The sequence below is a fragment of the Salmo salar genome, chromosome 19, assembly GCF_965601325.2.
Source record: "Salmo salar chromosome 19, fSalSal1, whole genome shotgun sequence".
Lineage (NCBI taxonomy): Eukaryota > Metazoa > Chordata > Actinopteri > Salmoniformes > Salmonidae > Salmo > Salmo salar.
In genome coordinates this window covers 25,871,022-25,886,179 of record NC_138309.1, presented here as the reverse complement: position 1 = coordinate 25,886,179, position 15,158 = coordinate 25,871,022, and the positions used below count along the sequence as shown (strand labels likewise).

The 15,158-nt window shown below is 42.0% G+C and overlaps 1 protein-coding gene across 2 annotated transcripts in view; it reads right to left on the bottom strand.

The window, feature by feature from the left end:
• Positions 1–15,158, bottom strand: part of fars2 (phenylalanyl-tRNA synthetase 2, mitochondrial) — a 150,725-nt gene that overhangs the window by 47,254 nt on the left and 88,313 nt on the right. For both annotated transcript variants that reach the window (XM_045702156.2, XM_045702157.2), the window contains exons 6-7: positions 13,642–13,802; positions 655–806 (exon numbers count right to left, since the gene is read on the bottom strand). In XM_045702156.2, the coding sequence (XP_045558112.1) occupies positions 655–806; positions 13,642–13,802 (313 nt within the window). The remainder of the gene's footprint in view (positions 1–654; positions 807–13,641; positions 13,803–15,158) is intronic.

Genomic DNA, 15,158 nt, shown 5'->3' with positions numbered 1-15,158 from the left:
TTTTTTGGCTCTCACGACAAGCACATTTTTAAGGGGGGCATGAGGGGCGGGGTCAATTGTCTGGGTGGAAACTGAAAACCTGATTATGGTGGTAGCAATTCAGTGAACAATTAAATGAAGGTCACACACCAACTTTTCGCTTGTAATGCCCTTATCAGAGTGAGTGGCAATATGCCCATCATTGTTCAGTCATGGCACCCCAGGTATGCCAATTGAGTACCACTGCTATATCTTCTTGAGGGCATGTTGTCTTACTTTGGATGTGTGGTGGATGAGAGCAGTGTTTTGAGTACCCCCTGCAATTGCACTTATTTGATCTAAGCCAGTATAAGCACATCTGATTCAACTGCTCAACTAATCATCAAGCACTTGAATCAGGTGTAAGTCAGGTAGTTAAAATCAGATGTGCTCGTTAATAATGCGAAACACTTAAGATTAACCAGTGTCGTATTAACTAGGAACCAAACAGAAGTAAACGGACTGAAACTGGGAGGGACTACCTGAACTTTTCCAATAGGAAACACTTGTTTTCGTTTTCCATTACAAAACATTTTGCTAGTGTGCACTAATGAATACGACCCAGGTGTGCTAGCACTAGGAAACACTGTGTTGAGTCCTACAGCTCTTTGTCTTGTGAAGAACATGGAGCCTTACTTTGGATGTGTGAACTGGTCAACCAGGGTGACCTTCTCCACCAGGTCTCCTCCGATGCTCCTCACCAGGTCATAGAAGTCGTTCTCTGTGTAGCCCTCGGCCGGTAGCCAGAAGGAGATGTCGTTGATCAGAGGTGGGTACTTACTGAGGGGCTTGAGGAGGGGGGGAGGAGAGGGAAGCAGAGAGCAGAGGGGAGAGAAAACTTTTAGAAGAAAGACTAACAATGAGAGACAGCAATGCACGATTTGCCTGATATAGAGGTCCTGGATGGCAGGGAGCTCGGCCCCAGTGACATACTGGGCTGTCCGCATCACCCTCTGTGGCGCTTTGCTGTCGAGGGCGGTGCATTTGCCATACCAAGCGGTGATGCAGCCAGTCAAGATGCTCTCGATGGTGCAGTTGTAGAACTTTTTGAGAATCAAATATTTTGTGCCCTCTTCAAATCAAATCAAATTGTATTTGTCACATGCGTTGAATACAACAAGTGTAGACCTTACAGTGAAATGCTTACTTACAAGCCCTTAACCAACAAAGCAGTTTTAAGAAAAATCCCCCCCAAAAAGAATGACAAAATAAATGTAACAAATTATTAAAGAGCAGCAGTAAATTAACAATAGTGAGGCTATATACAGGGGGTACCGGTACAGAGTCAATGTGCGGGTGTGTGTGGAACATGTTAAATCCTTAGTGATGTGCACGCCAAGAAACTTGAAGCTCTCGACTCACTCCACTACAGACCCGTTGTTGTGGATGGGGGCATGCTCTCCCCTCTATCTCCTGAGGTCCACGATCAGCTCCTTGGTCTTACTGACATTGAGGGAGAGGTTGTTTCCTGGCACCACACTGCTAAGTCTCTGACCTCCTCCCTGTAGGCTGTCTCATCGCCATCTGTGACCAGGCCTACCACCGTCATGTCGTCAGCAAACTTGATGATGGTGTTGGAGTCGCGCATGGCCACGCAGTCGTGGGTTAACAGGGAGTACAGGAGGGGACTAAGCACAAACCCCTGAGTGGACCCCTTGTTGAGGGTCAGCGTGGCAGAGATGTTGTTGCCTACCCTCACCACCTGGGGCCGGCCCGTCAGGAAGTCCAGGATCCAGTGGCAGAGGGAGATGTTCAGTCCCAGTGTCCCCAGCTTGGTAATTAGCTTAGAGGGGACTGTGTTGAACGTTGAGCTGTAGTCTATGAACAGCATTCTCACATAGTTATTTCCCCTCTTGTCCAGGTGGGAGAGGGCAATGTGAAGTGCAGTTGAGATTGCAACATCTGTGGATCTGTTGGGGCGGTATCTGGGATGATAATGTAATGTAGATGTGTGTCATGACCAGCCTGTCAAAGCACTTCATAATTACAGATGTGAGTGGTAAAGGGCGACAGTCATTGCTGATTATTGGGGGGGAGAGATTTTTCAAATGGCTTATTGTGAGGAACTATAGTTTTAATATATTATTATTCAAAATGGATGTTAAAAAAAACACTTGTTCCTACATTTCCGTGCAGCAGTCCAGGTACTTCTATGCGTGCACAGGTGTGCGCTCCCTCAACTTTTAAGAACAAATTCTTATTTACAATGACGGCCTACCCCAGCCAAACCCGGACGACACTGGGCCAATTGTGCGCCGTCCTATGGGACTCCCAATCATGGCCGGATGTGATACAGCCTGGATTCGAACCAGGTACTGTAGTGACGCCTCGTGCACTGAGATGCAGTGCCTTAGACCGCTGCGCCACTCGGGAGCGTTATGAGGACAGAGAAACCATTGGTCACATGGAGCACTCCAAACAAAAGCCAATGAAAACATTTACAAATCTCACAATTGATGGTTATGAAATGAAACAAAACATTTTCTCAAAAGTGTAGCAGGTTGTGAACTCGGCAAACAATGTTTCAACTCCGAGAATGATAACGGTAAATTACTGTAATTAATACATGCATTAACAGAAATGTATGAAACCAAATGATGGGGATTAACAGTACATTTACTACTGATGACATATGTAATGGGGAAATGATTTAAAAAACACATTATCAAAGGGCAAACAATTCACACAATGAAACAATAAATGCGGAAGACAGCTGAGCCATTCTGGAGAGAGACTTGCCTATATCGTCACCACACACCCCTCCCCTTCTTCTTGTCTCAACATTTTAAATTATACTCAAGCTACATTATCTTCATATTTTAGATGCTTTTCACTGACAGCCACAACTCAATAATCAGCTAGGTCTATTGCCATGCGTGCTGCCCAAATTGTAGGATTCCCAAATAGGTATAGGCCTACACCGAGCTTGTGATTTGAAACAATCCACAGCAATATTTTTAAAGAAGCTAATGATCCAGTGTAGTCATGCTTTCTGGTGAAGTATTTTAGTACTTTCTGTATAGGACAGGAGTAATTATATGATTTTGGCAAATTTATTTCCATTTACTTCCCTATTGGACCCACCGCTATGCCATTTCTCTCCTGTTCTATTGGTTTTCATATCAAGTATATTTTGTTGTTCAGAAGCCAAAAGCACAATCCTAGGCAAATTAGCAATCCAACCTAGTTGTTGCATCTTTAGATTCCCCCACTTTCTAATTTTCGAACAGATTTTCTTCTTTGTCACATTTGGAACCGCTATCAGGTGTGCTATTTAGAATGGTGTTTTCCCAGGTGCTCTGTTTAGAATGGTGTTTTACCAGGTGTGCTATTTAGAATGGTGTTTTCCCAGGTGCTCTATTTAGAATGGTGTTTTACCAGGTGTGCTATTTAGAATGGTGTTTTCCCAGGTGCTCTATTTAGAATGGTGTTTTCCCAGGTGCTCTGTTTAGAATGGTGTTTTACCAGGTGTGCTATTTAGAATGGTGTTTTCCCAGGTGCTCTGTTTAGAATGGTGTTTTACCAGGTGTGCTATTTAGAATGGTGTTTTCCCAGGTGCTCTGTTTAGAATGGTGTTTTCCCAGGTGTGCTATTTATAATGGTTTTTTCACAGGTGCTCTGTTTAGAATGGCATTTTCCCAGGTGCTCTGTTTAAATGGTGTTTTCCCAGCTGCTTCATTACATGCGTTGCATGTTCTGTTAAGATGTATTACTGTCATCAAAATTTGATTTTGATCATTCTGAGCGCCATGGGTGCAGTCAATGCATGTGGGTCCAGTAAATTTCTCCAATGGCCGGTGGGGGGGGGGGGGGGGGGGGGTTGCACAATATCATGGGCTTGGGAATCCTCTGTCACTCTTCAGACCACTGACACAGGGGATATATGAGACTAATTATACACTCTCCATGAATCCCAAATGGAACTAGCCCCTCCTCCCTAGGCACTTCTATAGAGGGCACTTCTGTAAATCTGAAGAGATTGGATACTGTAGGTGTAAGCAAAATGGAACATTTCCACAAAGCCTATCTAAAGGCAAGGTGACGCAAGTACCATATTGCTTATACCTATCCTATCCCTTCAGATCTACACGAGTGCCAACGCATTGATTTGGGATTTAGCATAAACCACTTTTTTCCCAAAACACATACAGTAAATGTATCGCAAGTATGTATTTGGTACTACTGAAAATTACAAAATCTTCTTTTAGCAGAGGTTTTCATCCAAAGCAACTTCCATCTAACGCATATATTCATTGTATGTGGGCACAAACCCCAAACTCTGCTGCATCAAACACCACAGTCCAACCAACAGAGCCATTAGAAATATACAGTCGTGGCCAAAAATATTGGCACCCTGTTGTACTTTGGTCAAGTAACTCATCATTTTCCCTAAAAATAAGTTGAAATTGACCAAAGTATTTGGTCTCCACAATTCTTTATTTCACTGTTAATATTACAGAACCTTTGTTTTTGATTCAGAACTTAATATATCCATTTAAATCAGAAAAACAGAAATGTAATTGAAAAAACTATTGACACCCCAGACTTAATATTTGGTAGCACAGTCTTTGGTCAAAACAACTGCAATCAAGTGCTTCCTATTGCCATCGATGAGCTTCCTGCACCTCTGTACTGGCAGTTTGGCCCACTCCTCTTGTGCAAGTTGCTCCAGTTCTCTCAGATTTGAAGGGTGCCTTCGCCCAACTGCTCTTTTCAGATCTCTCCACAAGTGTTCAATGGAATGTAGATCTGGACTCATTGCGGGCCACTTCAGAACAGTCCAGCGTTTTGTCTTGAACCATTCCTGGGTGCTTATTGAAGTGTGTTTGGGGTCAATGTCCTGCTGGAAGACCCATGACCTTCGACAGAGACCCAGCTTTCTGACACTGGGTCCGACATTGCGCTCCAAAATGCCTTGGTATTCTCCTGATTTTATGACGCCATGCACACGTTCAAGGCACCCAGTGCCCGAGGCAGCAAAGCAACCCCAAAACATCACTGAACCTCCTCCATGTTTTCAGTGTAGGGAAGGTGTTGTTTTCTTTGAAGGATTCCATTTGTTTTCTGTTGACATAGAAAAGGTATGCTTTACCAAAAAGCTCTAAATTTAAACTAGGATTTTGTCATGTTCAGGTGTGTTTCGGCAAATTGCAGTCAGCCTTTCTTACGTGTCTTTCTCAGCAGTTGGGTGCTGCTGGGTCTCCTACCATATAATCCCCTTTCATTGAGTTGGCAACAGATGGTGCAAGTTGAAACTGTTGTACCTTGTGTCTGAAGGTCAGCTTGAATCTGTGTAGCAGTTGATCAAGGTGCTTTCTCCACCATTCATACGATCCCTTGCTGCAACCTTCCATCAAGTTCTCTTGCAGCCATGTCCAGGGAGGTTGGCTACAGTGCAATAGGTCTTAAACTTCTTGATAACATTACGTATGGTGGAAACAGGAACGTCAACGTCTCTGGAGATGGACTTGTAGCCTTGAGATTGTCCATGCTTGGCTACAATCTTGTGTCTGACCTCAGATCATTCTCTGGTTTTCTTTCTTTTCTCCATACTCATTGCGGTATACACAGTGACACAAAACAGGAGAATGAGTCCTTTTCTCTATTAAATTAGTGATTTATATATTGCAGGTACCAAGATCAATTCCAAAGCATTTGGGCAGTTCCTCCCATTCTTCTCTGCAGATCCTCTCAAGCTCTGTCAGGTTGGATGGGGAGCATTGCTTTGTACAGCTATTTTCAGGTCTCTCCAGAGATGTATTTGGTATTTTATTAGGATCCTCATTAGCTGTTGCAAAAGCAGCAGCTACTCTTCCTGGGGTCCACACAAAACATGAAACATAAAACAGAATGATATAATACAGAACATCATTAGACAAGAATAGAACTACATACATTTTTAAAAGGTACACATAACCTACATATCAACGCATACACACAAACTATCTAGGTCAAGTAGGGGAGAGGCGTTATGCCGCGAGGTGTTGCTTTATCTGTTTTTTGAAACCAGGTTTGCTGTTTATTTGAGCAATATGAGATGGAAAGGAGTTCCATACAATAAAGGCTCTATATAATACTGTACGTTTTCTTGAATTTGTTCTGAATTTGGGGACTATGAAAAGACCCCTGGTGGCATGTCTGGTGGGATAAGTGTGTGTGTCTGAGCTGTGTGTAAGTTGACTATGCAAACAATTTGGGATTTTCAACACATTAACCTGTTGGGGGTAGGGGGCAGTATTGACACGGCCGGATAAAAAACATACCCGATTTAATCTGGTTACTACTCCTGCCCAGTAACTAGAATATGCATATAATTATTGCTTTGGATAGAAAACACCCTAAAGTTTCTAAAACTGTTTGAATGGTGTCTGTGAGTATAACAGAACTCATATGGCAGGCAAAAACCTGAGAAGATTCTGAACAGGAAGTGGCCTGTCTGACAAGTTGTTGTTCATCTTGGCTCTTTTTATTGAAGACTGAGGATCTTTGCTGTAACGTGACACGTCCTACGGCTCCCATAGGCTCTCAGAGCCCGGGAAAAAGCTGAATGATATCGAGGCAGCCCCAGGCTGAAACACATTTACGCTTTTGGCAAGTGGCCGATCAGAGGACAATGGGCTTAGGCGCGTGCACGAGTCGACCCAATGCTTTATTTTCTTTCCTCTTTTTACCTAAACGCAGATTCCCGGTCGGAATATTATCGCTGTTTTACGAGAAAAATGGCATAAAAATTGATTTTAAACAGCGGTTGACATGCTTCGAAGTACGGTAATGGAATATTTAGATTTTTTTTGTCATGAAATGCGCCGTGCTCGTCACCCTTCTTTACCCTTTCGGATAGTGTCTTGAACGCACGAACAAAACGCCGCTGTCTGGATATAACTATGGATTATTTTGAACCAAACCAACATTTGTTATTGAAGTAGAAGTCCTGGGAGTGCATTCTGACGAAGAACACCAAAAGTAATAACATTTTTCTTATAGTAAATCTGACTTTGGTGAGTGCTAAACTTGCTGGGTGTCTAAATAGCTAGCCCTGTGATGCCGGGCTATCTACTGAGAATATTGCAAAATGTGCTTTCACCAAAAAGCTATATTAAAATCGGACATATCGAGTGCATAGAGGAATTCTGTATCTATAATTCTTAAAATAATTGTTATGCTTTTTGTGAACGTTTAACGTGAGTAATTTAGTACATTTTTTGTAAATTCACCGGAAGTTTGCTAGTTCTGAACGTCACATGCTAATGTAAAAAGCTGGTTTTTGATATAAATATGAACTTGATTGAACAAAACATGCATGTATTGTATAACATAATGTCCTAGGTGTGTCATCTGATGAAGATCATCAAAGGTTAGTGCTGCATTTAGCTGTCTTCTGGGTTTTTGTGACATTATATGCTAGCTTGAAAAATGGGTGTCTGGCTGGCTGGGTACTCTGCTGACATAATCTAATGTTTTGCTTTCGTTGTAAAGCCTTTTTGAAATCGGACAGTGTGGTTAGATTAACGAGAGTCTTTTCTTTAAAATGCTGTAAAATAGTCATATGTTTGAGAAATTGAAGTGATAGCATTTCTAAGGTATTTGAATAACGCGCCACAGGATTCCACTGGCTGTTACGTAGGTGGGACGATTTCGTTTAATGTTAATGTTCTTATAAAAAGAAGTGATGCAGTCAGTCTCTCCTCAACTCTTAGCCAAGAGAGACTGGCATGCATAGTATTTATATCAGCCCTCTGACTACAATTAAGAGCAAAACGTGCAGCTCTGTTCTGGGCCAGCTGCAGCTTAACTAGGTCTTTCCTTGCCGCACTGGACCACACGACTGGACAATAATCAAGATTAGACAAAACTAGAGCCTGCAGAACTTGCTTTTTGGAATGTGGTGTCAAAGAAGCAGAGCATCTCTTTATCACATCTAGACCTCTCCCCATCTTCACAACCATTGAATCTATATGTTTTGACCATGACAGTTTACAATCTAAGGTAATGCCAAGTAAGTTAGTCTCCTAAACTTGTTCAACAGCCACACCATTCATTACCAGATTCAGCTGAGGTCTAGCACTTAAGGAATGATTTGTACCAAATACAATGCTCTTAGTAATGTTCGATCGGGTTCAAGTCCGGGCTCTGGCTGGGCCACTCAAGGATATTCAGAGACTTGTCCCGAAGCCACTCCTGCACTGTCTTGGCTGTGTGCTTAGTGTCATTTTACATTTACATTTTACATTTTAGTCATTTAGCAGACGCTCTTATCCAGAGCGACTTACAGTAGTGAATGCATACATTTCATACACTTCAAACATTTCATTTCATTTCATGCATTTTCTTTTTTTTGGTACTGTCCCCCGTGGGAATCGAACACACAACCCTGGCGTTGCACACACCATGCTGGCGTTGCAAACACCATGCTCTACCAACTGAGCCACAGTTCACAACTTCCTGTTGGAAGGTGAACCTTCTCCCCAGGTCCTGAGCAGGTTTTCATCAAGGATCTCTCTGTACTTTGCACCATTCATCTTCACCTCGATCCTGACTAGTCTCCCAGTCCCTGCCGCTGAAAAACACAGCCACAGCATGATGCTGCCACTACCATGCTTCACTGTAGGGATGGTGCCAGGTTTCCTCCAGACGTGATGCTTGGCGCTCAGGCCAAAGAGTTGAATCTTGTTTCTCATGCATGGTCTGAGAGTTTTAGGTTAGGAGATTGGGAACTTAAATGGACGAGCTAAAGCCAACTTCATAAAATTCCTAGGTGACTAGTAGTATTACAGAGAAAAAATAAAACTATATTTTTTATTTTAACAGGACAAATCTGAGGGGGCATGACGCCTCTGCTTATGAGCATGGCTCTTTATGGTACCTTAAAAAAGGTTCTATATAGCACCAAAAAGGGATCCGGTATGGATACAAGCCAAATAACCCTTATTTGGCACTATAAAGATTTCATTTTTGTGTGTGTAGGTGTTGGACAAACCTACCGAGGTCAATGAAATAAAGTAAAAATAAAAACATACGAGAAATAAAACACGCGTACATTCACGTGTTTTTATTTCTTGTGTGTTTTATTTATCTGACCTAGTACTGAATCCATGCTTTAAGATCCTATTCTGGATTTTATCACCAGTGATATTGAACACTGCATTATACAAAACAGTTTGTAAGTCAGCATTTCACTGTGCTTTTTACATCTATTGTATCCTGTGCACGCAACAAGTCAACTTTGATTTGATGTGAAAGTCTCATCGTGTACCAGTCCAATTAATGATGTGCAATTATGTGCACAGTAAGCACATTCTAATAGGCCCCAATTCTGGCCCACCAAAAAATCTATCAATACCGGCTAGCTAAAAAGCCATTAAGCCATCTCAGTTTCTGGCCAAATCCTCCAACAACAACGGCTACCATTAAGTCATTACAGCTGGGCAGCATTAATGACTAGGAGGATCAGAACTATTGATTCAGTCCTTCTCCTTTCACTGTCTCACTCAGGCTGTTTGAAGGAGTACTTGTTAATGTGAGAAAAAAATACAAAAAAACCCAGCCATTTAGTTTGATATAAAGCAGAGGGATGGAGTTGGAGAAGTGAAACCACTTTTACATTTGTAGATTTAACGATATTTTGAGGGTAAACATTGTATGTTTACAACAACATAATTTTGAAGAAATAGCGTAAAACAATATTTTTGGGGTTATATGATGGGAATAATACAGTTGTAGTCGGAACTCTGTTTTTACCAATTCCTGACATTTAATTCTAGTAAAAATTCTCTGTCTTAGGTCAGTTAGGATCACCACTTTATTTTAAGAATGTGAAATGTCAGAATAATAGTAGAGAGAATGATTTATTTCAGCTTTTATGTCTTTCATCACATTCCCAGTGGGTCAGAAGTTTACATACACTCAATTAGTATTTGGTAGCATTTCCTTTAAATTGATTAACTTGGGTCAAACGTTTCGGTTAGCGTTCCACAAACTTCCCACAATAAGTTGGGTGAATATTGGCCCATTCCTCCTGACTGAACTGGTGTAACAGTCTGGTTTGTAGGCCTCCTTGCTCGCACACACTTTTTCAGTTCTGCCCACAAATGTTCTATAGGATTGAGGTCAGGGCTTTGTGATGGCCACTCCAATACCTTGACTTTGTTGTCCTTAAGCCATTTTGCCACAACTTTGGAAGTATGCCTGGGGTCATTGTCCATTTGGAAGACCCATTTGCGACCAAGCTTTAACTTCATGATGACATCTATTTTGTGAAGGGCACCAGTCCCTCCTGCAGCAAAGCACCCCCACAACATGATTCTGCCACTCCCGTGAATCACAGTTGGGATGGTGTTCTTCAGCTCGCAAGCCTTCCCATTTTTCCACTAAACATAACGGCCAAAAAGCTCTATTTTTGTTTCATCAGACCAGAGGACATTTCTCCAGAAAGTACGATCTTTGTCCCCATGTGCAGCTGCAAACCGTAGTCTGGCTTTTTTACGGCGGTTTTGGAGCAACGGCTTCTTCCTTGCTGAGCGGACTTTCAGGTTATGTTGATATAGGACTCGTTTTACTGTGGATATAGATACATCTGTACCCGTTTCCTCCAGCATCTTCATAAGGTCCTTTGCTGTTGTTCTGGGATTGATTTGCACTTTTTCCACTAAAGTACGTTCATCTCTAGGAGACAGAACGCGTCTCCTTCCTCAGCAGTATGACAGTTGCGTGGTCCTATGGTGTTTATACTTGCGTACTATTGTTTGGACAGATGAACGTGGTACCTTCAGGCGTTTGGAAATTGCTCCCAAGGATGAACCAGACTTGTGGAGGTCTACAATTTTTTTCTCTGAGGTCTTGGCTGATTTCTTTTGATTTTCCCATTTTGTCAAGCAAAGAGGCACTGAGTTTGAAGGTAGGCCTTGAAATACATCTACAGGTACATCTCCAATTGACTCAAATTATGTCAATTAGCCTATCAGAACCTTCTAAAGCCATGACATCATTTTCTGGAATTTTCTATGCTGTTTAAAAGGCACAATCAACTTAGTTCATGTAAACTTCTGACCCCCTGGAATTGTGATACAGTGAATTATAAGTGAAATAATCTGTCTGTAAACAATTGTTGGAAAAATGACTTGTGTCATGCACAAAGTAGATGTCCTAACCGACTTGCCAAAACTATAGTTTGTTAACAATAAATATGTGGAGTGGTTGAAAAACGAGTTTTAATGACTCCAACCTAAGTGTATGCAAACTTCCGACTTCAACTGTAGTTAAGCCAAGCACATGATACCTTGAGTTGAGATTCGGGATATGGTTTAACCTGTCTGGGGTAGGGGGCAGTATTTTCACGGCCGGATGAAAAACGTACCCAATTTAAACAGGTTACTACTCTGGCCCAGAAACTAGAATATGCATATTATTAGTAGATTTGGATAGAAAACCCTCTGAAGTTTCTAAAACTGTTTGAATGGTGTCTGTGAGTATAACAGAACTCATATGGCAGGCAAAAACCTGAGAAAATTCCAAGCAGGAAGTGGAATTGTAGTTCTTCTTTTGATTCTCTATCGAAGCTACAGTGTCTCTGGGGTGACGTTGCACTTCCTAAGGCTTCCATTGGCTGTCTGAAGCCTTCAGAAAGTGGTTTGAGCATTTTCCTGTCACTGGGCAGATAATAGGAGCTCAGTTACTGAGTGGTCTGCCTGGCAACAAAGGGGTTGGATATGCTCGGTCCCGTGAGCGCGCCCCTCCTTCTTTTTCTTCTTGAATGAATATGCTATTGTCCGGTTGGAATATTATCGCAATTTTACATTAAAAATACCATAAAGATTGATTTTAAACAGCATTTGACATGCTTCTAAGTACGGTATTGGAACATTTTGACTTTTCGTCTCTCGTTCCGCGCTCGCGCGTTACCCTTTGGATAGTGACCTGAACGCATGAACAAAACGGAGGTATTTGTACATAAATATGGATTATTTCGAACAAAAACAACATTTCTTGTGGAAGTAGCAGTCCTGGGAGTGCATTCTGACGAAGATCAGCAAAGGTAAGAGAATATTTCTAATACTAATTCTGAGTTTAGGTTGCCCCGAACTTGGCGGGGGTCTGAATAGCTCACCGTGATGGCTGAGCTATGTACTCAGAATATTGAAAAATGTGCTTTCTCCGTAAATCTATTTTAAAATCTGACACAGCGGTTGCATCCAGGGGTAGTCTATCTACAATTCTTAAAATAATTGTTATATATTTCGTCAACGTTTATGATGAGTATTTTTGTAAATTGATGTGTACATTCACCGGCCGTTTTGGTGGGAATACATTTTCTGAACATCACTCGCCAATGTAAAATGTTGTTTTTGGATATAAATATGAACTTTATCGAACAAAACATACATGTATTGTGTAACATAATGTCCTAGGAGTGTCATCTGATGAAGATCGTCAAAGGTTAGTGCTTCATTTAGCTGTGTTTTGGGTTTTATTGACACATGTCCTTGCTTGGAAAATGGCTGTGTGATTATTTTTGTCTATGTACTCTCCTAACATAATCTAATGTTTTGCTTTCGCTGTAAAGCCTTTTTGAAATCGGACAATGGGGTTAGATTAACGAGAAGTTTATCTTTAAAATGTTGTAAAATAGTTGTATGTTTGAGAAAGTTGAATTATGACATTTTGTTGTTTTTGAATTTTCCGCCCTGATATTTCACTGGCTGTGTAACACAGGTGGGACAGAAGTTAAGAAGCTATTATGTGCAGTTCCCACACCCTGTGGCAAAAACAACTGTTTTGAAAAGACTTAAAGGGACTAGTAAGGTTGGTTGTTATTGTTTTTGGTCCAGGAGCTAAAATGGAAAACAAATCCTGCACACTATGCTTGCAAAGTATCACTTATTTATGCTAACGTTTGCTAATGTTTCTGCCATTCACCTTCTTCATTAAAACCATGGCTGCTGATATGGTCCGGGAGCATCATAATGGCTTTTGGTTGAAACCAGAGCCATGTATTACGAGAGTTCGGCCAGGTTTTAGAACGTCCACCACATTAGTAGCCCATTTATTCTAGAAATTTTAGTGATGTAATGTTGGAGTCAACAAATTGCATATATGCTTTCCTCGGACATCTTCATAGGTTTTGAAAAATATCAGAAATAAACAGCACAACACAGAAGCATCAATTATCACCGAGCAACCACTATGGGGGAGAAAGTGGCGCTCTCGGAACATTCAGACAGAACCCACATTGGCCTAACTCTCTATATACGACCCTTTATCTATCTTTGCCATTGATCGCTTGGGCAGCACCATTTAGTGTAGTCAATTGAAAGTAGTACATTTATTTTTCTTCTACTTCTATGAGTTTATTGGCAGTTCATAAACAAACTGAAAAGATGCATGGAATGTGTAGTCAGAACAAGCCAAGGTTGGTGAACTACTGCCATCTGCAGTGCTGGAATGTTTGCTCAGGAGTATAATTCATTGTCTGTTCCCTCTGAAGTCTCCCCCAGTTGCCTACCTTAAAATGGGCTTTGAGGAAAGTGCAAACTCTCCCTCTATGATTGAAACCTCAACAGCCAAACTCTGCATTAAAAGTGAATAATAGTGGTTGAAAAATACAATAAATATAACCTAGAGCTTTACTTGGAAGGTGACTGGGTCGTTGATGCTGGGCAGGCAGAACTGCTTCAGGAAGCGGTCGTCCTGGCTCCAGAAGAGGCGGATGTCAGGGATCCCGTACAGCACCATGGCCAGGCGCTCCAGGCCTAGTCCAAATGCCCAGCCAATCTTGTTACTCGCTCCCGCTGGAAAAAGGACACAATAGGAGATTAGAGCAGTTGTTCCCAGAACTTTTTGTGAGGGGGGGGGGGGGGGGGGGTGGTTGGGGTTGGATATTAAACCACTAATTGGCCGACATCGGTTCATTTACTTGAATTCCAATGCACCGTTTCTCTAGAGAGAAATTAAATAATTAATGAGAAAAATATGAGAAATCAAGTCAAGAACTATGTGGGACGCTGAGCTGAAGGGTAGTGTTACGGAGTCTAGTTGATAGGTAATCGACTAGCCGGACTGTTCCCCGGACTCCGCGTGTAGGGATTTGTACAATGCATGAACAAGGCTATTGAACTAGACATTGTTGTCTGTCTTTATTACTTTATCCAATATATGATACTGAAACATGGTATCAGAAGTGGCTCGAAAACCACCCGTTTGTTATTTTTGTAGCTAAGTACAGTATAGACGCAGTTACGTTCCATATGCGAACACACGCCGTTTCCTACTCCTAGTCACAACACTGATCAACTAGTTGTTAGCTAGCATCACTACCTACCTTGATGACTGAAGGCAAAGAAATCTCATATACCATCGCTATGGCAGCGAACATTCCGCCACCAAATCCCATGGTTCTCACAGGGGACTGGAATACTAATTGGGACAATTTCAGGGATGAATTCGAGGACTATGTGCTGGCAACCGGTCTACATGAGAAACCCAACGAGGTACAAGCGGCAACTCTGAGGAGTTTCATGGGCAGCGAATGCAGGCATATCTACCGGCACAATCTCACCCTCACAGCGCGACAACAATGTGATGCAAAGGCTATATTGGATGCATTGGAGAATTACTTCAAACCCGCCGAAACGTCATTTACGAGCGGTTCGTTTTCGGAAGCTGCAAACAGGAAGAGAGTGAGTCAGTACACAACTTTGTATCCCGTTTGAGAGAAAAATCCGCCTCTTGTGAATACGGGGGATTGAAAGATGAATTGATTCGTGACAAAATAGTACTGGGAATTGCAAATGAGGATACGAGCCGGCGTCTACTGAGAGAGAGAGGCTTAACATTAGTAACTGCCATCGAAATGTGCCGCACTGCCGAAGTCACTGACATGAGAATGAGAGCAATGGAAATCGATACCCCACGCTCCAATGTTGATACTGTTCACGCTGTTGCTAGGCAGACATTCAGGCAAAACCAATCGAGGCAGAGTCATTCACCACGAACGGTGAACACAGAGAGCCCAGTAGCATGTAAATACTGTGGGAATACACACACACACGGCAAAGAGCACTGCCCTGCCTACGGAAAACCATGCAGAGCTTGTGGAACTAATAATCACTTTGCAAAAGTTTGTCTCAAAAGCAAAAGAAGGGTGA